The 25085-nt window shown below is 38.8% G+C and overlaps 1 protein-coding gene across 1 annotated transcript in view; it reads left to right on the top strand.

The window, feature by feature from the left end:
• The window catches only part of CNTN5 (contactin 5), a 635147-nt gene that overhangs the window by 569989 nt on the left and 40073 nt on the right, over positions 1 to 25085 (top strand). The window contains exon 18 of the mRNA XM_068988835.1: positions 11162 to 11271. Within this exon, the coding sequence (XP_068844936.1) occupies positions 11162 to 11271 (110 nt within the window). The remainder of the gene's footprint in view (positions 1 to 11161; positions 11272 to 25085) is intronic.

Here is a 25085-nt window from a genome sequence, read left to right as displayed (position 1 = left end):
GAAAACACAGATATGCCCGAAGAGAAAATAAAAACCCATAAAACAAAACTTAGCCATAAATTCACTAAACTTTTTAGATATACTTTTCCAAAATTTTTCCAAATAAGTTTTATTGAAAAAAGTTGATAATTCCATATATTAATAATTTTCTTTATGTTCTTCATGCCCCACTGATATATGGCAAATATCTTTCCATGATAATAACAATATTAGTAATGCCTGTTATGTAGTCTCTTCTGTGAACGTATGGACATTTAATTATTCTTCTTTGGTTTGAAATTTAGATCATTTTCCATTTTAATCCACAAAAATTTAAATTTATATCAAATGAATTTAAATAAATACTCCAATAAATATTTGTTACTAACATCATATACAAAATATTGTACTGATAAAGAAGTATCAGACAGGATTTTTTGTTGCAAGCTTTTCACACATGGTATCATTAACTCCTCACGACAATCTTGACTAATAGGCATTATAATCCCCATTAAAGGGAGAGAGAAGTTGAAGCTCAGGAAAATTAAGAAACTTGCTGAAAAAGTTATATAGTTTGTAATTGAGAATTAAACCCATTGCTGCCAATCATTAAATCCTTGATTTGTTTATAGCAAACTGCTATCATATGCATAAAACTACTAGGTAGTGAAACTGATAAACATCTTTTACTATTGTGATTATGTAACTATTATTCACTTAATACCAGTGTATCATGATTAGTCAACAGAAAATAATAGAATTCTGTATCATTAAAGTTACCATTTAATAGAGGAAAAAAACTGCCAGATAAGAAGGACCTGGGCAGTATACCCATTTCATAGACTGTAAGACATTGTGTTTACTTGCAGGACCAACTGAAATTCTGCCCTTGAACTGAAGAAAGACTATGATGTTATTCATGGCTATAGTCAATAGGTGGTAGTGCTAGGATGCCAACTCAGCTTTCTACATCAAAATCTCTGGTTCTTTCAAGGTTTAGTACAAAAATGCATTTTCTACTAAATGCATGAGAAGCTTGACATTGAAAGGAAGCTTGACAGAACTAACTCCCCAAAGTTAGCTATTCCACATAGTCTTTCTTCAATTCAAGTGCAGAATTTCAGTTGGCCCTGAAAGTAAATACAATTCCTTACAGTCCCTAAACTTGACAGCCAGCTGAGCTAATGCTCCACCAGAGACAGCACAGATTTGACCTTCCAAATAATTACTGCGTTTATAAACTGACTTTTTTTATTTCCTTTGTGCCCACATGTGTGACTTGAATAGCTCAAGAGGATTATCAATCTTTTTGGTACTGGGCATTCATGGGGGTAAATAAATAACTTCTTTTGAATATTGAAATACAAAGGTAGTATTTGATTTATGAAAGATGTAGTTTTTCATTACAAGCTCCTTTGTATTTTGTGACATAGAGGAAAATTTTGAAGCAGAAGTAGAAAATTTACCCTAGTATTAGAATGACCAAGGAAGTGAAGAGTCAAGTAATACCAAACAACTGTAAGCATCCTGATGAGATATTCATGCACTTATTGTTGTTTAGTCACTAAGTTGTGTCCAACTCTTTGTGACCCCATGGACTGTAGCCCACCAGGCTCCTCTGACCATGAGATTTTCCAGGCAAGAATACTAGAGTGGGTTGTCATTTCCTTTTCCAGGGGATCTTCCTGACCTGGGAATCAAATCTACTTCTCTTTCACTGGCAGATGGATCCTTTACCTTTGAGCCACTGGGAAAGCCCATTCATGCACTTAGCATCTCAAATTTGTATGTGTTTTCAGGTAGTATATACAGTCTCCATATTCCTTATATTAACTTTTACAATCAAATGTGCGGTAGGAATCTCAAGTTGCAATTTACTTGTAGGAAACTGAGGCTCAGAGGCCAAGCAACATGCTAAATTCAACCCAGTAAAGGACAATAGTTGTACCTTTTTTTGTAACTCTAGTAACTCAGTAAGTTACTTAAGTAAGCTACTTAAGTGTAAGTGACAGGACTGGGGTTTGAACCCAGGTGTGTATGACTCCAAAACTAATGCTTTTAGTCACTACCCTGTATCATCTCATCAGGAATGTTTTTAATAATAATATTTTGCTACTGTTTTATTTTATTGTGTATATTATTTTGTATCATTTGTCATGCACATGGCCCAAAAGTTCATGTGAGATGAATTGCAGAGGTTAATGAACATGATTTGCATGGTAACACCAGTGCTGCCTTTAAAAAATCCAAATTTTTACATTTCTTGTCAACATTTGCTTTGAAATTAAAATATAGTAGCCACCATAGGTTGTTTACCCTATTTCCTTAAACTTGAGATGGTTTGCCTTTAGAGATTCCTCTTTCTAGCTAGATAGAAAATATGCACATTTTCAAAGACACTGAAGCTGTTGCTGTAACATATTTCATAGTAACACTTCATTTATTTTTGTTGACTGAAATGTGAAAGATATAAGAAAAATTAAATCTGGATAGAGTCTGCCTTTGTTCTGACAACAAAATTAAAACATATATTTAGCATTTGCTTACTAATTAATTTTACTAACTTGGAACTTCATGTGTAAATATTAATAGAGCTTTAGCACCATTACATTGTGTCAACCAGGAAAAGCAGGATCATGGAAGGAAGAGAGTATTTGCCTGGAGTGGGCAGAGCTTCAGATGGAAGCTCAAACTAACTTGAAAGCCTTTGCCAGTTATTTTCACCTCTCTCTGAGCCTTGCCTTCCTCCACTTTAAAAGTGGAAATCTATATTATCACTGGGAGCCATTACAAAGCTAAGGCTGAAATTCTGTTATTCTATTTTCTGAAAAATTCTTTTACATTTTAGTTGTCCCAGAATAGGCAGTAACAATAGATCCATTTTTGTTCTAGAATAAAATCAGGGAAGGGACTTCCCTGGTGGTTCAGTGGCTAAGGCTCCGAGTTCCCAATGCAGGGTCCAGGGTTCAATCCCTCATCAGGCAGCTAGATCCCACGTGTCGCAACCAAGACCCAGCGAAGTCTAATGGGTGATTTTGGGCTTCCCAGCCAGCACAGTGGTAAGAATCTCTCTGCCAAAGCAGGAGAAGCAAGAGACATGGGTTTGATACCTGGGTCTGTAAGATCCCCTGAAGTAGGAAATGGAGCCCACTCCAGTTTTCTGGCCTGGAGAATCCCAGGGACAGAGGAGCCTGGCTGGCTATAGTCCATGTGGTAGCGAAGAGTCAGATAAGATTGAGCACACACACACAAACAAGGAAATCAACATCCTTTTTAGTCACTTGGCAAACTATTGGAAAAGGAGTGGACATTTTCAAGACTGGACAATTTTAAAAAGAGTAAAGGGCTGTTCAGTTCAGTTCAATTCATTCGCTGTCGTGTCTGACTCTTAGCGACCCCATGAATCTCAGCACGCCAGGCCTCCCTGTCCATCACCAACTCCCGAAGTTCACTCAGACTCACATCCGTTGAGTCAGTGATTAGTAAACTCATAAAAATAGAATGTAGTACTCATGCCAGAACAGATTCCTCTTGTCCATGCCTGTGACATTCAGAGAGATTCATGGTGAGCCCTTGTCATCATACTCTTGCCCAAAGCCCAAATATCTGATTGAGATTGCATTTCTCCATAAGACAAATTCTGTTTCTTTGTTCTTCCATTAACCTAGTCCACCTATTTATCACCTCAAAAGCCCTCTTTATTCTTAAATTAAGTGAAGAACAAGAGCAGGGGGACTAGTTTTCTATTCCCTTTTATGGGCATAGTTTCGTCCCTTCGCTCATGACACAGCTACTCAGCTAGGGTACCAGGAAGAAGGTATCACCTTTTCAGAGCTGACACTGAGCCCTGAAGAGAAACGTGCCAGGTGCCGTATCAAGCGCAGCCACCAGATTTTGCGTTGATGGAGGGAAGCACGAAACTCAAGGACTTCAAGGCACACCTGACAGTACTAGCTCTCAACCTAGTTCCCCTGGCACATCAACAGAGGATGGCCTTCACATCCAGAACACATTTCCATAAGTGCTTGTGTGCATTTGCCATGTGCTTTGTCTTTTTTCCTTTTCTCTCAAGAAACCTATTGGAATGTGAGTGAGGCATACATTACTGAAGGCAAAACATTGAATATAATCTGTTATAGAAGGAATCATCCTTTATACACATAGATACTTAGTAAATCACTTAGGAAATGACTCTCACCACTCGAAGGTTGGCTATTGCCCTAAAGTACCATCAGAAATTACTGGGCTTCCCTGGTGGCTCAGAAGGTAAACAGTCCACCTGTAATGCAGGAGACCTGGGTTTGACCCCTGGGTAGGGGGGATCCCCTGGAGAAGGGAATGGCAACGCACTCCAGTGTTCTTGCCTGGAGAATTCCATGGACAGAGGAACCTGCTGGGCTACAGTCCATGGAGTCACAAAGAGTTGGATGCAACTGAGCAACTAACACTTTCACTGTCAGAAAACCTCCAGATGTTTGTTGTTGATGTTTTTTCCTGTTAACACCCTTGAGACGCTGAAATCTTTCAAGGTTTACATAACAGAATTAACCCTGAATGACTCTTTCAGTGACAGGCAGCATCTGATATAATGCCAGAGGAAAGAGGTTTGCCTGCTAGGACTTCCATGCGTCGTAGACATGTATCAGTTATCTATATCCTTTGAACCAAGCAAAAGTTATGTGCATTCCAACCCTGATTTGACTTCAGGTCTCAGGGTATGGTATAATCCAGGGGTCCCCCACCTCTGGGATCTAATACCTGATGATTTGAGATGGAGCTGATGTAATAGTAATAAAAGAAATAAAGTGCACAATAGACATAAGGCCCTTGAATCATCCTGAAACCATCCCCGACCCTGACTTTGAAAACACTGTCTTCAAAAACACTGTCTTCCATAAAATGTGTTCCTGCTGCCAAAAATGTGGGGGACCACTCCATACAATACTCTCATATTGGAAATAATCCTCTTTTTTTAAAGAATAGCAAAGTTCCAACATAACTGGTTTTAAAGTGCATAGTACAAATGATAAAAAGCAATTTTTTTCCAACATGAGAAATCAAATCAGCCTTAATTTCCACATTTCTAGAAATGCCTTTTAATGAAAGTTATATCTGTTTTCCATTTATCTCTTGTTACTATAGCTTTGGAAAGAAACTGAGAATTCAATACATCTGATAGGAAATTAGAGGGAACTTTAATATAGATTAATTGTAGGTTGAAAGGTTTATTTTTACATAATGCATGTTAGCCTTTTCTAGTTTTTTTTTTTGTGGGGGGGGGGTGTCTTTTTCCTTGTATGGAAAAACTGTGTGGTTTTTACTTTTTATTAAAGTCAGAAGCTTCTTCTAGCTTGCAGAAAATAATATGCAATTATCCTCTTGCAAATTGAGTTACCACAGCTCAAATTAAAACCTGACTTTCATGGGATGTTATTCTGCAGATCAGTCCTGAGCTGAAACTGAGCTCAGTGGGATTTATGTGAACTTGAAAATTAATAAATTGGCATATTAGTTGTAAAATACAAGGAATAATTTCCTGACTTTGCCAGATTATCCATTTGGATTAGTGCCTATAAAAGTTCAACTACAGCTGTCTTCACTCAATTTTTAAATAATGAAGCCATAGCCCTTCTCCCAAGGAGTTTATTAAACTGTCCTTTGATTAATGGTGTTGCCCACCCCTCCTGGGAAGTCAAATGTATAATCAATATTACAAGCTCATCCCCCCATATTATTTGGAGAACTCAAGCTGCTAGGTCATTTAACACAAATGCGTCATCTAAATTCACGAACATGGTAATGCTGTACAATATTTTTAATATAATTCAGTTCAGTTCAGTTTAGCCACTCAGTTGTGTCCAATTCTTTGCAACCCCATAGACTGCAGCACGCCAGGCTTTCCTGTCCATCACCAACTCCTGGGGCTTACTCAAATTCATGTGCATCAAGTCGGTGATACATCTTTCCCAGCATCAGGGTCTTTTCCAATGAGTCAGCTCTTCACATCAGGTGGCCAAAATATTGGAGCTTCAGCTCCAGCATCAGTCCTTCTAATGAACACTCAGGACTGATTTCCTTTAGGATGGGGTGGCTGGATCTCCTTGCAGTCCACGGGACTCTCAAGAGTCTTCAACATCACATTTCAAAAGCATCAGTTCTTCAGTACTCAGCTTTCTTTATAGTCCAACTCTCACATTCATACATGACTACTGGACAAACCATAGCTTTGACTAGATGGATCTTTAGTCAGCCTGTCCACTTTATATCCCAAGACTGGAGTGAAGGAGCCAGCCATGGTCTAATTAATATTATCACAAGTGAAAAAAAAAATCTTTAAAAATCTTTGAATTTTTAGACATAATGCTATATAATATAATCTCAGAAATAAGTCCCTAAATTTTCATCAAATTTTCCAAGTATAACAGACAGAAGCAAGAGTGGCAAGAAACATCCTGGCATTTACAGATCAGGAGATTTTCAGCGATGCCTGAATATGAGATCTATGAGGAGCAGTGTAGCTGTGATGCAAAATTATTAAAAAAAAAAATTTCCAAGAAATAGGCATAAAAGGAGTTGAAAGTAAGTCTGTAGCAGGCTTAAATAGGAGATGATAGGGGTTCAGGTGTGAAACCCAGAAGACTCAGTGGTAAAGAATCTGCCTGTCAGTGCAGGAGACACAGGAGACCTTGGTTTGATCCCTGAGTCGGGAAGATCTCCTGGAGGAGATCTTGGCATGGCTGCCCATTCCAATATTCTGGCCTGGAGACTCTCATAGACAGAGGTGCCTGGTAGGCTACAATTGCAAACAGTCCAACACACCGGAAGCAACTGAGCACAAGCACAGGAGTTCAGGTAGTTTCTGGCAAGACCGAGAGAGGCCAAGTGGGGGTTCCAATATCAATATTCTTGAGATGAGTTAGGTGTGGAGGGCAAGGAGAAGAAAACACGTGAGGAAAAAGCACCCAGAGTGTAAGCAGCGATGTGTGCACAGAAGCGAAAGAGTGTGATGGCCAGATCCCAGCAGACTGCAAAGCAGCTGTGCAAATTTGGGGAAGTTGCTCACCCTCCTGCTCCTGGATTTCCTCATCTGAAAAGTGGTGGTCCTGATAGTAGGTGTGTTGGGAGGATTAATTGATATATATAAAGAATTTTAAATAAGGCTTAGCATATATCAAAGCTTCAATCAGTGGCAGTTATTATTACCTTTGGTTATTCCCCCCTCCTCATCTATTTTGTTTGTAATTTTTTTGTTTTAGTCTTATTCCATCCGTTCATCTGTCAGTTATTTGGAAACAGCTGTGCAGCAAGAGAGTGAACTCTATATTCTCCCTGTAAAAATCTCTTCTGCCCCCCAAAATTACCCTAAGGGATAGAGAATGAGCCAGCTGCCTCCCTGGTGCAATGGAAAAACAACAAAAGACAGAGCGCTTGAGATCTGAGTTCTTCTTGGAACTCTTTCAGATCTAGAAGCAGAGTTTAGATAAATCAGCCAGTTTCCATGCCACTTTTTTCATTTGCAAAACGAGAGCATGAATTTAAAACATAGATTCATAACTCAAAACCTAAAGAGATCACGTAAGAAGTAAAAACAAGTGAAGGAGTCCCAGAAATTTGACCATAGGGAGTGGTGGAGAATCTGGCAAACTGAAAAGAATATTCCCTAACTAATGGGACCAATTGATAGCTCTCATCTACCAGTACCCAAGGAGTCAGACTTGGTATCACCCATTTTTCCCAAAATAAGCCACAAATTCTTATTTTAAATGAATTATTGGAATTATTCAATTTAATACATTACTTGGGCAAACAAAATATGCCTGAAGACCCTTTGGTCATCCATATGTGAACAAAGATCCAAGGGACTTTCTAAGATTCTTCCTGGTTGTCACTTTCCATCATTCAAATACAATGGGATGCCCAAATAGGACATCTAGTTTCAATCCAAAGCAAACATCCTATGATCTAGTCAGCTACTTTTTAAATTTTTAGTTTAATTGGAGCATAATTGTTTTATACTGTTGTGCCGATTTCTGCCATATAGCATGCATAAGCTACACATATACACACATCTCCTGCTTTTGAGCCTCCCTCCCACCCCCTCGTCTTACTCCTATAGACTGTCACAGAGTACCAATCTGAGCTCCTTGTGTTATATAGCAACTTCCCACTAACTATCTGATAGATGGTAATATGTATCTTTCAATGCTACTGTCTCCGTAAGTCCCACCTTCTCCTGTCCCTGCTGTGTTCACAAGTTCATTCTCTACATCTGTGTCTCTATTCCTGCCCTGCAAATAGGTTCGTCAGTACCATTTTTCTAGATTCCACATATATGTGCTAATATATGATATTTGTTTTTCTCTTTCTGACATACTTCACTCTGTACAACAGGCTCTAGGTTCATCCACCTCAACTGAACTGACTCAAATTCATTCTCATTTATATGTACCACTACTTCTTAATCCATTCACCTTGTCTGCAGACAAACTTTTTGATACAGATGAAAATGTTCACTGACTAATAAAGGGTGCAAATTGAAACTTTTGGGAGTAAATTGAATGAGGTCACCTTTATATATGCTTAAATTTTCAATGCAGGTCAAAAAGGTTATGTTTGATACTGGCCAGAATACTGGAGTGGGTAGCCTTTCCCTTCTCCAGGAAATCAAAACCAGGTGTCCCACATTGCAGGTGGATTCTTTACCAGTTGAGCCACAAAGGAAGCCCAACAATACTGGAGTGATTTGCCTATCCCTTCTCCAATGGATCTTCTGAACCCAGGAATCGAACCAGGTCTCCTGCATTACAAGGGCTATCAGGGAAGCCCCAATGTTTGATATTATTTATATCTAGAAAGTGAAACAAGTAAAAATTTACTATTCAATTCTTATTTCATTGACCCTCATTTAATTAGATGTGACCATTGATCCAAGTGACTTTCTAATATTTCATAATATTTAGCCTCTGTGAGTGCAACTGTGGAATGTCTTTTAATGTCTGACATTGATTTAAAAACCTTAGAACTTTTAAACAGAAATTAGTTTGGGAAATAATTTTCTGAATATTTTTCTTTATTTCTTACTTTTTAAAAACTTCCATCATTCTATTTTAAAAAGTACTTAAAATTGTATTGTGCTACAGAAAGCTGAGAGAGAAATTTCTTTCTCTAAAGGTAGAGATAGAAATGCAACCACATATTTTGTGCTTCTGAAATTATTTATCCCCCTGCAATCATCTTTGGCAAAGATATAATTACCTCAATTAAAAAAAAAGTTGAAAAAGGCATTTGGCATACAAATCTCTGCAGTGCATTCACTGAAAAGATAAGCAAAACTCCTTCTAAATAACAAATGATATTTAAACAGTGGCTTTCTTTGAAACAAATCATATCCCAAATCCGGGAGATCAGATTATACACACTTAAGAACATGAGCATTTCCTTTCATTTACTTGCAAAATCAAGCATTTTAGCTCTTATTAAATAGCAATGAAAAAATTGTTGCAAGTTTGATGATAAGAATTCTAGAATAGAAAATTAGAAGCTTTTCCCATGGTTTTTGTTGTTGTTGTTATTGTTAATGGTAAATGCACAAATAATATACAGTTGGGAAGTGGGATGTGGGAAACCACTTAGCAAAATAAAATAAAACATATTTAAAGGACAGAATGAGATATTGCAAATTATACTATGGCAGAAACTAATGTCAGCTTCTGTGAAAAGATTAATGTGAATTTATCAAAGTACTTTGAATTAATGCAAATATAATATGCAATTTTAATTAAAGCTTTACCAAAAGACAAACCATTGCTTAGTACAAACTTTGAAAAAGTCTTTTGTGGACTTATTTTATAGTAACAAGGGCAGATGTTTTTTATTTTTATTTTTTCAGTTAATAATATATGAAGGCTCTCCAGGTGGGCATGTGGCCACCTTCCATCAGAAAGTGAAATATTCTCAGCAAATGGCTATAATTCCCTTTATATGTCTAAAAGATAAAAATCTTATTTAGAACTCTGCCTTTGCCATCTGGTTGATTGAATCTAAATAGATTCATCTGAAGTCTTAGCAATGATAAGCTTCATCTGAAATTGTGGCAGTGATATGGGGTTAAAATCAAAGTCTCTACAATTTTCATGGGGTAGGAGTTTTTGACATCGACTGTGTACAGATTGGTTGAACTAATGTATGGCCTTTATTCTGCCATTTCTTTTAACGTGTGTTTGTCACATAGTATTTATGATTCAGCAGTGTCAAAGCTGAAAATATTTTGTTCCTCACATACAGTACAACCTCAAATAAAGTGCACCCCTTGATGGATGCCAGTCAGACATGATGTATTTCAAAAAAAAAAAAGCAAAAACTAAAACAGTACAAAAGGTCACTGAACACAGACACAAATGAAAAGGTGGTTTAGAGCAACAACACCGAGACCTCCAGGGACTTTCCTTTTCAGCCCATACCAGTCTTAAAAGTCAATGCATGTCTTTTAAATATCATGATTCATAACACATTCTTTACACAATCATGGAAATGTGGCTTTGTGGTTGAAACAACAACAAAAGAAATCAAATGAAACTTAGATCCTGTTTGTACCTTCACAAGGTAAAAGGCAAAATAGGTAATATTTTCTGAATAGATGTTTTAAGTGCCAAGAACTATGCTAAAGAGTTTATATGTATTATTCCAATTAAAATTAACCTTAAAAACCTACGAGCTAAGTATTCTCAATATGCCTGATGACAGATGATGGGACTAGAGCTCAGGAAGAAGTAAAGTAACTTGCCTGAAGGTAAATAATTTTCCGGAAGGCAAAAAACCACCTTAGCAAGCAAAAAAGCCAAGCCTGACTCCTCGTCCATTCTTTTGATCATTATGCTAGTCTGGCAGACAATTTAAGTCAGACAATTTAACTTCTTCAGAAACATCCTAGTTAATCCAAGGATAAAGATCTTCGCTTATCTTCCTAGATTTATTTGTCATTGGTAAGGTACTGATGAGACGTGACCTCGGAGAAATCCAAAACGATCATCTTTTTATCTTGTTGTGTTTTTCATAATCACCAGAGCCCTTCATTTAAAAAATCAGGGAGAAGGAAGTAACACCTGTCATGTTCAGGTACAATGATTTGGTAGGCATAGCTTGTTACCCCTGTGGTTTATTATTTCCATTTTCCTTCATACAGAACCCACTGCTGCTCCCACAGATGTCAAGGCTACAAGTGTATCTGTGTCAGAGATTCTTGTTGCATGGAAACATATTAAAGAGAGTCTAGGAAGACCACAGGGATTTGAGGTATGAATAGAATTCTTGAAAATAACCCTTATTATTTCTGTTGCCATTGTTTTCTCCTGAAGAGATGGTTTGGTGACACTTTAACAAGATTACATTCCTTTGAAATTTTGCTCTATGGAAAATAAGAAATATACTATTTTACTGACATATATTATGCTGCTCATTAGCTGGCTTATTTTTCAGGATAGTAGTTTCCACAGCACCAGACAAAGGTTTTTGAAAAATGAAAATAGATAGACCTTAAGATAAAAACCAGGACCTACCAGCTGCTATTTACCGGTATCCAATTCCGGTTTAAAAAATTCTTGTGTATTTGTGGTTAAAAATATTCTTGTATATTTCTGTCTCATAATTTAATGTATGAAACAAGTTTTCCTACTATACTGTTCATGGCACATCTTATCTCCTATACTAACTACTCAAATTTGCTTGAAACTTGGTAACCTGTACCTATTTACTCAAATGGCTTTTTGCCCTTCCAATTGTGTTGTTTTTAAACATAGTTATGCCAGCCTTATAAGAGTGAACATTTTATAACAATTCATTGACTTCACTAAAATTCTAGCCTCCACATGGACTCAATGTCTGCGGGCAGTTTGTGAACTGGAGTATGCTGCAAAAACAAGATCCCACACTTTCATCCTGCTCTTCTTCTTCCCTTTGCCAGTGAGGGATAGGATTAGAGGGGTAACTTATAAAATGCAAAGAAGTAACATCTAATCCAAGATCGTAACTGTCTTTAAACTTTTAATGTTTACTTTTCCTCTGTTTAAACTCCCACTTACAGAAAATCATCTTGACTTTTGAACAATGATGTAATATAGGACTTGTATACCATAGTTTCCAGGCTAAAAATCATCTTTTTTTACTCTATTTGTGTTTTCAAATAATGCCTAAGAGTTATTTGATTATTATAGAACTAGCTTTTGATAAAGATTACTGTGATTGGGAGTTTATACAATCTTACTAAGAGTTACAGCAAAGGACATTTATAGAAAAACATTACTTATAAGTATCGTGGATTTATTTCTATAATTTTGCTTCAATTCATTATTTGGCAATAATTCAATATGTATCATACCAGGATCACATGTTTGATTTATTAAAATCTCTTTTTCTCACTATCCACACTGCAGGGACCATGTCTGTTTACCAGTGAATCTCAGGACTGTGAATACAATAAATATTTGTTGAATGAGTGAATATCTATGCTTCATTAGTTCAGCTCAATTCAGTTCAGTCACTCAGTCATGTCCAACTCTTTGCGACCCCATGAATCGCAGCATGCCAGGCCTCCCTGTCCATCACCAACTCCTGGAGTTCACTCAGATTCACATCCATCGAATGAGTGATGCCATCCAGCCATCTCATCCTCTGTCGTCCCCTTCTCCTCCTGCCCCCAATCCCTCCCAGCATCAGAGTCTTTTCCAATGAGTCAACTCTTCGCATGAGGTGGACAAAGTACTGGAGTTTCAGCTTTAGCATCATTCCTTCCAAAGAAATCCCAGGGTTAATCTCCTTCAGAATGGACTGGTTGGATCTCCTTGCAGTCCAAGGGACTCTCAATAGTCTTCTCCAACACCACAGTTCAAAAGCATCAATTCTTAGGCACTCAGCCTTCTTCACAGTCCAACTCTCACATCCATAGTCAACCCCTTTTTGTCCCTCTGTAGAAGACATGGGAGAAGGCAATGGCACCCCACTCCAGTACTCTTGCCTGGAAAATCCCATGGACAGAGGAGCCTGGTAGGCTGCAGTCCATGGGGTCGCGAAGAGTCGGACACGACTGAAAATTCCCTTTCACTTTTCACTTTCACGCATTGGAGAAGGAAATGGCAACCCACTCCAGTATTCTTGCCTGGAGAATCCCAGGGACAAGGGAGCCTGGTGGGCTGCCGTCTATGGGGTAACACAGAGTTGAACATGACTGAAGTGACTTAGCTGCAGCAGCAGAAGACATGGGAGTGGCCTGCCCAGTTCCCCTTCGCTGGGCCAGGGCAACATCCTCCAACTGCTGAGAATGTTGGCTGTATACTGAGAATTCTCCGACACTGTTATTACCTGAAAAGATATCTTCCCCATAATCGGGCAACCCTAGGTCAATTACACTGGTTGAAACTCGTCCCTTGATTCAAGGAGGAAACAACTTAATGGTGCATGTTATTATCCGGAGCCTTTGTCGTGCACATCAGACCAAGGCTAGATTATCTGGGACACCATTCATGCTCAGTTCCCTCTCTTTCCCTGTCCTCTTCTCCCTTCCTTATAGATATTTACCTGCAAGCCTTCTCAATAAACCGCAATGATCAAATCACTGTCTCAGGGTCTGCTTCTATGGAACCCAATCTAAAACAACTACACAAGCATAGGTCCAACTAGAAGACTGAATCAGAACATCTGGTCTACATACTTACAGAAAGTCACAGTGTATTCTGCTGTACAGAACAGTGAGGATTCAGGCTTTTACATCTCAAAGTGGTGCTCCTCTCACACAGCCAGATCTTTAACTTTTTTCCCTTGTCTGTACTAATGGTGTGACATTCATATTCCCACCGTGATTCACCTGTAATAATAGCTATTATCAGTGCTTCCCTGATAGCTTAGTTGGTTAAGAATCTGCCTGCAGTGCAGGGGACCCTGGTTCAATTTCTGGGTTGGAAAGATATGTTGCAGAAGGGGTAGGCTACCCACTCAAATATTCTTGGGCTTCCCTTGTGGCTCAGCTGGCAAAGAATCTACCTGCAATGTGGGAGACCTGTGTTCGATCCCTGGGTTGGGAAGATCTCCTGGAGAAGGGAAACGCTACCCACTCCAGTATTCTGGCTTGGAGAATTCCATGGACTCCATGCGTCCATCAGGTTGCAAAGAGTTGGACATGACTGAGTGATTTTCACTTTCAGCTTTTTCATATCCCCACCGTGATTCACCTGTAATAACAGCTTCTCCAGAGATCACATAAGATCTAGACTTGTGCACAATCCTTCTCTTTATAAATATAAGTCACCATGCATTCAACAAATATTTATTGGAGGCATACTAAGTAACAGACACTCAGATAGATGCTAGGGATAAAACAATGAGAAATTTGAAGTCCCTATCTTCATGAAGCTTATGTTATAGTAGGGAATGCAAACAATAAAGAAGCTAACAAATAAATATGTAGTATAATTTCAGTTGCTGATGTATACTGTGCTAAATGAACTGCTCAAGAAGGTAGCATTGACTGTTGACTATAGAGGTTTGAAGAATCACAGTTCCTGAGGTTGTGACATTTGACATGATCATATGAGAGATATGGGGTGGGGTGGGGGGGCAGAGAAAATAGCGAACTCAAAGACTCTTACTTAAAAGCATCCTGACCTTGTTCAAAGAACAGAACAGGAGTAGTATTGCTGAGATAGCAGTGAACAATAGGGAGAGTGGGAGCATGATGAAGAAAAATGGCCAGGACAAGAACAGGTTAGGTGGAGTCAGTCTTGGGAACCACAGGGACTTTAGATTTTATCTTCAGTATAAGGAAAACCAATGAAAGGATTATGAACAAAGCAAGTCAAGTCAGGATCTTACTCATATTTTAAAAGGGTCTCTTGGTCTAGAAGGTAAAGAATAGACTCTAGAGAGGACCTCAGGAGATCAGTGGAAAAACAGTCCTTCCAACCTAGTGGATGATGGCTTTGCTTTTAACTAGAACAGTAGCAATGGAATCGATGAAACATGACCTTTTAAGATATATTTTGAGTGGAAGTGTGACAAGATTTGATTATGAATTGGATGTGAACTATGAAAAAGAGAGAAGTCAAAGGTAATTCCAGAGCTATCTGACCCAAGAAACTGGGTGAATGACAAATCACTCACATACATAAGGAAGTCATGGAGAAGAGCATATTTTAGAGAAAAAAAGATATTAAAGATTCTGGGTTGGATATGATAAATTTTATAAACATCTTTATTTCAAAAAAACATTAAGTCTTGTTTTAAGAGAAAGTTTAGAGATAGAGCTATCACTCTGAGGATTCATCAGTATATTAATGGTTTTTATACATGTGCTAGCCAAGATCTCCTGTAGCATATTGGCCACCTAATGACCTGGGGAGTTCCTCTTTTGGTATCCTATCATTTTGCCTTTTCATACTGTTCATGGGGTTCTCAAGGCAAGAATACTGAAGTGGCTTGCCATTCCCTTCTCCCATTGGACCACATTCTGTCAGACCTCTCCACAATGACCCGCCCATCTTGGGTTGCCCCACAGGCATGGCTTGGTTTCACAGAGTTAGACAAGGCTGTGGTCCTAGTGTGATTAGATTGACTAGTTTTCTGTGAGTATGGTTTCAGTGTGTCTGCCCTCTGATGCCCTCTTGCAACACTTACCATCTTACTTGGGTTCCTCTTACCTTGGCGTGGGGTATCTCTTCACGGCTGTTCCAGCAAAGCATAGCCGCTGTTCCTTACCTTGGACGAGGGGTATCTCCTTACCACCACCGTTCCTGACCTTCAACGTGGGATAGCTCCTCTAGGCCCTCCTGTGCAGCCACCATTCCTCGGGTTGCTCCTCCTGGCCGCCGGCCCTGGCCTCGGGCATGCGTAGCTCCTCCCAGCTGCCGCCCCTGGCCTCGGGCTGGGGGTGGCTCCTCAAGGTCACCACCCCTGGCCTCGGGCGCGAGGTGGCTTCTCCTGGCCACCCCTGATCTTGGACGCAGGGTGTCTCCTCCCGGAGACAGTAGGAACAATAGGAAACGGCAAAATGATAAGATACCAAAAGAGGAACTCTCCAGGTCATTAGGTGCCCAATATGCTACTGGAGATCAGTGGAGAAATAACTCCAGAAAGAATGAAGGGATGGAGCCAAAGCAAAAACAATACCTAGTTGTGGATGTGACTGGTGATAGAAGCAAGGTCCAATGCTGTAAAGAGCAATATTGCATAGGCCCCTGGAATGTCAGGTCCATGAATCAAGGCAAATTGGAAGTGATCAAACAAGAGATGGCAAGAGTGAATGTTGACACTCTAGGAATCAGCAAACTAAAATGGACTGGAATGGGTGAATTTAACTCAGATGACCATTATATCTACTACTGCAGGCAGGAATCCCTCAGAAGAAATGGAGTAGCCATCATGGTCAACAAAAGAGTCTGAAATGCAGTACTTGGATGCAGTCTCAAAAACGACAGAATGATCTCTGTTCATCTCCAAGGCAAACCATTCAATATCACAGTTATCCAAGTCTATGTCCCAACAAGTAACTCTGAAGAAGCTGAAGTTGAACGGTTTTATGAAGAGCTACAGGATCTTTTAGAACTAACACCCAAAAAAGATGTCCTTTTCATTATAGGGGACTGGAATGCAAAAGTAGGAAGTCAAGAAACACCTGGAGTAACAGGCAAATTTGGCCTTGGAATGCAGAATGAAGCAGGGCAAAGACTAATAGAGTTTTGCCAAGAAAATGCACTGGTCAAACCAAACACCCTCTTCCAACAACACAAGAGAAGACTCTACACATGGACATCACCAGATGGTCAACACTGAAATCAGATTGATTATATTCTATGCAGCCAAAGATGGAGAAGCTCTATACAGTCAACAAAAACAAGACCGGGAGCTGACTGTGGCTCAGATCAATAACTCCTTATTGCCAAATTCAGACTTAAATTGAAGAAAGTGGGAAAACCACTAGACCATTCAGGTATGACCTCAATCAAATCCCTTATGATTATACAGTGGAAGTGAGTAATAGATTTAAGGGCCTAGATCTGATAGACAGAGTGCCTGATGAACTATGGAATGAGGTTTGTGACATTGTACAGGAGACAGGGATCAAGACCATCCCCATGGAAAAGAAATGCAAAAAAGCAAAATGGCTGTCTGGGGAGGCCTTACAAATAGCTGTGAAAAGAAGAGAGGTGACAAGCAAAGGAGAAAAGGAAAGATATAAGCATCTGAATGCAGAGTTCCAAAGAATAGCAAGAAGAGATAAGAAAGCCTTCTTCAGCGATCAATGCAAAGAAATAGAGGAAAACAACAGAATGGGAAAGACTAGAGATCTCTTCAAGAAAATTAGAGATACCAAGGGAACATTTCATGCAAAGATGGGCTCGGTAAAGGACAGAACTGCTCTGGACCTAACAGAAGCAGACTGTATTAAGAAGAGGTGGCAAGAATACACAGAACTGTACAAAAAAGATCTTCACGGCCCAGATAATCATGATGATGTGATCACTGATCTAGAGCCAGACATCTTGGAATGTGAAGTCAAGTGGGCCTTAGAAAGCATCACTATGAACAAAGCTAGTGGAGGTGATGGAATTCCAATGGAGCTGTTTCAAATCCTGAAAGATGATGCTGTGAAAGTGCTGCACTCCATATGCCAGCAAGTTTGGAAAACTCAGCAGTGGCCACAAGACTGGAAAACGTCAGTTTTCATTCCAATTCCAAAGAAAGGCAATGCAAAAGAATGCTCAAACTACAGCACAATTGCACTCATCTCACATGCTAGTAAAGTAATGCTCAAAATTCTCCAAGCCAGGCTTTAGCAATACATGAACCGTGAACTCCCTGATGGGTAAGCTGGTTTTAGAAAAGGCAGAGGAACCAGAGATCAAATTGCCAGCATCCGCTGGATCATGGAAAAAGCAAGAGAGTTCCAGAAAAACATCTATTTCTGCTTTATTGACTATGGCAAAGCCTTTGACTATGTGGATCACAATAAACTGTGGAAAATTGTGAAAGAGATGGGAATACCAGACCACCTGACCTTCCTCTTTGAGAAATCTGTATGCAGGTCAGGAACCAACAGTTAGAACTGGACATGGAACAACAGACTGGTTCCAAATAGGAAAAGGAGTACGTCAAGGCTGTACATTGTCACCCTGCTTATTTAACTTATATGCAGAGTACATCATGAGAAACGCTGGACTGGAAGAAACACAAGCTGGAATCAAGATTGCCGGGAGAAATATCAATAATCTCAGATATGCAGATGACACCACCTTTATGGCAGAAAGTGAAGAGGAGCTAAAAAGCCTCTTGATGAAAGTGAAAGTGGAGAGTGAGAAAGTTGACTTAAAGCTCAACATTCAGAAAACTAAGATCATGGCATCTGGTCCCATCACTTCATGGGAAATAGATGGGGAAACAGTAGAAACACTGTCAGACTTTATTTTTTTCGGCTCCAAAATCACTGCAGATGGTGACTGCAGCCATGAAATTAAAAGATACTTACTCCTTTGAAAAAAATCATAACCAACCTAGATAGTATATTCAAAAGCAGAGACATTACTTTGCTGACTAAGGTCCGTCTAGTCAAGGCTATGGTTTTTCCTGTGGTCATGTATGGATGTGAAAGTTGGACTGTGAAGAAGGCTGAGCACCGAAGAATTTATGCGTTTGAACTGTGGTGTTGGAGAAGACTCTTAAGGGTCCCTTGGACTGCAAGGAGATCCAACCAGTCCATTCTGAAGGAGATCAACCCTGGGATTTCTTTTGAAGGAATGATGCTAAAGCTGAAGCTCCAGTACTTTGTCCACCTCATGCGAAGAGTTGACTCATTGGAAAAGACCCTGATGCTGAGAGGGATTGGGGGCAGGAGGAGAAGGGGACGACAGAGGATGAGATGGCTGGATGGCATCATGGACTCGATGGACATGAGTCTGAGTAAACTCTGGGAGTTGGTGATGGACAGGGAGGCCTGGCATGCTGCGATTCATGGGGTCGCAAAGAGTCAGACACTACTGAGCGACTGAACTGAACTGAACTGAGCCAAGATCATTGAGTATCGATACAGTTGTCTGAGGATTGAGCCCTATGGTCTCTCACCATTTGGAACAGAAGAGAGAAAGAGGATATGGCCAAAGAAACTATAGGAGACACAAAGAAGTTCAAAAGCCAAGAATTTTAAGATGGCATGTTCTACTGAGTCAAACAAAAGCTGCTAAGAAATTCAGAATTTTGAGGCCTGAGACTGCCAATGGATATAGCAATGCAGAGATCCTATTGACCACAGTGATGCCAATGATCAAGTTTTGACTAAAGAATAAGGTCAAGATCACTCCAGAACTACACTCAGTGTCAGAGCACAAAGTTTCTGTTAAATCTACCTTATTCAAAATGACAACTTACAAGCAAAAATGGAATATCCTTAAAGATATAAGTGAATAGGGATTAATCAAATTCTGAAGCAATTATCACATGACAGCATTTTTAATTAAAATAAATCAAGGCAAATTCTGACAACTAGTTTTATATGTAACAATGGCCCAGAATCCATGGGCACAATAGCAGTTACACTATTTTATAGTACATTATAAATTAAAGTTTTAAAAAGATGGCATTTTGTCACCAAAAAGAATCAATATCTTGTTAATGGGAATATCAAATGTATGCTTTTATGATCAGAAAATAATTAAAACATTTAGGACCACCATGATGTTTAAAAATCCGCTTTGCAGTGTGGAGTACATGGGTTCACTCCCTGGTCAGGGAGCTGAGTTCCCACACGCTTCAGAGCAACTGAGCCCTTGCATGGTGACTACTGAGCCCCCACACGACAACTAGAAGTGTATGATCTGCAACTAAAGATTCACATGATGCAACAAAAGATCCTGTGTGCCACAACTAAGATCCACTGCAGACAAATAAATAAAAGAAAATGATTGAAAACCTTATATGATTCAATGGCCACGTATGACACTGTTATTTTAAACAAAATATAGGCAGCAAAGACTGCTTATAAATAAATACTATCTCACAATTGCAGAGATGCATGTAGATTTTAAAAATATGATCTAAGCAAAACTTACCAGCATTACTCTCTCACCCTTTTGTTTTCTGCACTCTCCCTCCCTTTATTTTCTTTTTTAATTTCTATTTTTACTTTATTTTACTTTACAATTCTGTATTGGTTTTGCCATACATTGACATGAATCCACCACGGGTATACATGCGTTCCCAAACATGAACCCCCCACCCACTTCCTTCCCCATAACATCTCTCTGGGTCATCCCCGTGCACCAGCCCCAAGCATGCTGTATCCTGCATCGGACATAGACTGGCGATTCGATTCTCCCTCCCTTTAAAAAGAAAAAACACACAAAAAAACCCTACCTCTGTTCTTCACCTTACCACTTCAGAGCTTACTGTTGTCATTGACTCCTTGTCTTTTTAAAAAAAGATATCCTCAACTAAATATTTGTAAAACATACTAACCCCTAAAACTTAATGTTTCATCACCTCTCTGTCCCCCTCCTGTATTTCATCCCAATCACAATATTGTTATATTTATAATAGTGTAATTCCGAGCATGGTGACAGTGAAGCAAGGACATGCTTTTGTCACTAAAGTAATGAGACTAGTTTTAAACATTATATACTTATCCTGTCAGTCCTCTGGGTAATTTTTCTAGCTCTAATTGCAGTTTTACCTGCAATGTTTAAAGCAGTTAGTAACTAAAAGCACTAATGGTGTGCCATTTTGAAAATAGTGGAGACAGTGTTTTGGGCCAGCTCTCTTGTTTTTCCTGAATTGAATGTGTGAGTAAGAGAGAAAAGGTTTTGCTCTTATGAATACTTCAAATGAGAGAAAATAAACAAATAAATACAAGTAAGTAAGTAAAATTATATATGTAGGTAACAGTACATATATCTAACAATACATGCAGAAATGCAAAGTTCATTTAAGGAACAGAAGGAGATGGATAACTAGACCTTGATGAGCAGCGGTGTAAGTAGAATTTAAAGCAGTCAAAATCAGGTGAGCAGACACAGATCATATAGGGATAAATAGATCATGAGAAGAGTTTGTATTTTATTTCAAATAAAATGAAAAGCCATCAGGGCAATTTTAGACTGACAATGTCTGATTTACATTATTTAAGATATTACTCTGGCTGCTGTTCCATGCAGAATGAAAGGGCAAGGAGAGAAAGGTTAGGAGTTGAATCAGGAGGTCATTGCAATAATCCATGCAAGAAATGATGATAACTTAGACTAAGGTCGTAAGAGTGAAGCAGGAGGAAAGTAGACTTATTTTAGAGACAGGGCTGGCAGAATTTCCTGATTGATCAGACATGGAGGGAAGGAAAATGATGATTCTCATATCGGGCTTGGTCAAATGAATGCACAGTGGTGCCATTTATCAAATAATACCAATAACAATACATTTTTAAAAGGGAAAACCTGGACAAAGAAGAGATTTGAAAGTGGGAAATAAAGAAGCGTGTTTCAGCTAAATCAAATTTGAGATGCCTAGTGGATATCTAAGAGAATAAGTCAAATAAGCAATAGGCTAAGTGAGTTTACAGTCTAATTAGGAAATCAGAGCTGAAGACACAAGGGGGCAATCACTGGGCTGTTATTTAAAACCATTCTACTACATGAATGGACAAATTTCCAGAAGGGGGAAAGAAGAGGGAAAAAGAGGAGGTATGAAGGGAGAGATTACCTGTGACCTGGTACACTCAGCATGTAGAAGTTTAACTGAAGGAAAAGAATCATCAAGGAGAATAACAAGGAGAGATCAGCTTGATGGGGGGAAAATCAGGTGTGTGAGTGATCAAAGAAAGTAAAAGAAAGAGTTAATCAAAAAGAAGGAAACAGTCAGTTGTGTTTAAACTTGCTAAGAAATCAAGTGAGATCAAAGCAAAAAAGTGTCTAATGAGTTTAGAGGTCACTGGTGATCTTCTGAAAAATTTCACAATTAAATGATCAATATCCCTTATGTTATCAATTTAGTTACCTACAATCAGGCAATGGTGGGGAGGGCTCTTTTTTTCAGATATAAAATACCCTCAAGATCAAGCACTACTAATGTCTAAATAATGATCAGTAGCAACAATTTGGGAAGAGAGTGCATCAGTATAGAACTCTCAGGCCAGCAACAGCTGTATTTGTTTTAGAACCATTTGTCTCTTTTCAGAATACCAAGGTGTTTTAACATACATTAGAATCATAAACTCTCCAGTATTTTTATCAGAAATGGTTAGGATTCAGACTCAACCGCTAATATGTTTTCGCACCAGCCAATGACTATGAGAGTCTGATTACCACTGCAGAATACTATTTTAGCCTCAGAGAAAAACAGTTAAAAGAAGTCAAGATGAGACTTTTATAGGGGAAAGTTCCCTTGATACACCAGGAATAATTGGGGGAAGGTGGTAAGTGAGAAAAAAGAAATCATTTCTGAAGTTATTGGCACATATTTATTTCTTTCTAAGATATGGCTCCTCTCAAACATATACTCAACTATCAGTCTGATATTGAAAACTCTGCCTCTAGAATGCATAGGGTGGTGTTGACTAGTGATAACCCCTCAATGCACTCTTAATAAATAAGCAAACTTGAACCTATATGTAGTTCACTTGGCTCTGAAACATTTGTGTTTTCTCTTCTACTAATCTTGGGAGGCTACCCCCAAGCAAGGGTCATTTACAAGGAAGATGGAGCAATAGTCATCAAGGGCAATAAAGTCCCTAAAGCCCTTATAGCATCACTTGATCTCCCCTGGTGAGTGCTCCTCCCTGTGCTCTCCTTCCCCTGTTCTCACTCAGTGCTCCTCAGTTGACTCACAGCCTGACTCTGATTGTGACCCGGATTGTCAGGCAGATCCGGATCTTGTTTGTCCTTGATCTGATTTTCTGTGTTTTGTCTGAATCTCAGTTATCATTTCTTACTCATTCATTTATTTATCCATGTGATAGTTGTTGAATACCTGCTTTGTTTTGGTGCAATGCGTGGGGTAAATCAATAAGTAAAATAGACAAGGTCCCTGCCCTTAGGAAGCTCACAGTCTAGCAAGAGTAACTCTTATTTCACTTTCTTTTATTTTTGTTTTTGGGGGATTTTGTTCTTGTTTTTCTTTGGTAAGTCCTGGCAGCTCCTTTTGTTTAATGAAATGGTTTTGCATTCTTTTTCTTGATGAAGCCAGACCAACCGGGCAGGAGTAAGGATCTCAGTAGGAGGCTTTCCCTGACACCATCTGTCAATTTCCTACCTATAGTTGGCATTTATGTGTTTTACAAGGAAGCCTCCATTACATCTTATTTTAAGAAGTAATGAATCAAGCATTTTGACCTAAACTATAGTCATTGGCAACTAACACTTGCAAATACATTAACCAAGTAATTCAAATCAAACTGATTAATTTTTGTTATTAAAATGATTAATTGCTCTATCTAACAGAATGGTCAAAACAATTGATATAGTAGAAATAGCAATGCATAAAAACAGGGTCAGAATGATGACAGTCCCTAGCTCGACAGAAAATAAAATGACTTTATAGTAAAGGGCTTCAGGAAATTTTAGTAATGTCATCCCTTTTAATTTATAAGTGGGTCCACCCATGGAATTTCTAAATGTCACAATTAGGCTAGATTAGAACTCTGTTATGAATTCTAATAGATAGTCTTTTCACCTAGCTTTTAAGGCTGCCTTCTGTAAATCTAGTATTACCTCCCAAAAAACACCATCTGAGGGAAAGAGTATGAAATCACAAATATAGACACCAATCCATCTAATTATATTTTACAAATATTTGAACTATTTTGTTGACATTATCTTAAAATCACCCATTTGAGAAGTTTGATTACTTACATGGAAGTAGCTTGAAATTTCATGGCTACAGAGACTAAACGCAGAAATCGTTGACATTGAGATATATGAAATTTCTAGCTCTGACGTGCAGCATGATTGAAACTCAGAAGTGAGATATATTTATTGAATGATTTTGACTTTTGAATTACCATGACTATCCCATCTGGATTGCCATCCCTGTCACTGGCCCTTGCAAGTAAATTATTAGATTCAGTTTGGAATTTATGAACCCACCAGCATTAAGTGTCCTGTGAACAGTAATTCCTGAATCCTAGATCAGAACCTCTCAAGCTTTTCTGAGAAAATCAGTATTTTATGTTTATCCACAATCAGAACAGATGCCAGTGTAGCCAGAAAAAAAAAGGAAAGAGTCAGTCGCTCCGTCCTGTCTGACTTTTTGTGACCCCATGGACTATATAGCCCACCCGGCTCGTCTGTCCATAGAATTCTCTAGGCAAAAATGCTTGGATGGGTAGCCATTCAGTTCTCCAGGGGATCTTCCTGACCCAGGGATAAAAACTGGGTCTCCCATATTACAGGCAAATTCTTTGCTGTCTGAGCCACCAGGGAAGCCCATTTTTTCCTCTGATTTTCCCAAATTGAGAGGAATGACAAATGAAATGCTGAATCATTATTTTGTTATTTCTTCACTTAGTGTTTATTTTAAAATTTAAAATTTTATTTTATTTTATTTTTTTTAACTTATATTTTTACTTTATTTTACTTTACAATACTGTATTGGTTTTGCCATATATTGACATGAATCCACCACGGGTGTACATGCGATCCCAAACATGAACCCCCCTCTCACCTCCCTCCCTACAACATCCCTCTGGGTCATCCCCGTGCACCAGCCCCAAGCATGCTGTATCCTGCATTGGACATAGACTGGTGATTCGATTCTTACATGATAGTATACATGTTTCAATGCCATTCTCCCAAATCATCCCACCCTCTCCCTCTCCCTCGGAGTCCAAAAGTCCACTATACACATCAGTGTCTTTTTTGCTGTCTTGCATACAGGGTCATCATTGCCATCTTTCTAAATTCCATATATATGTGTTAGTATACTGTATTGGTGTTTTTCTTTCTGGCTTACTTCACTCTGTATAATCAGCTCCAGTTTCATCCATCTCAACAGAACTGATTCAAATGTATTCTTTTTAATGGCTGAGTAATACTCCATTGTGTATATATACCACAGCTTTCTTATCCATTCATCTGCTGATGGACATC

Source organism: Capricornis sumatraensis, chromosome 16 (genome assembly GCF_032405125.1).
Source record: "Capricornis sumatraensis isolate serow.1 chromosome 16, serow.2, whole genome shotgun sequence".
NCBI lineage: Eukaryota > Metazoa > Chordata > Mammalia > Artiodactyla > Bovidae > Capricornis > Capricornis sumatraensis.
This window is presented reverse-complemented; position numbering and strand designations above follow the sequence as displayed.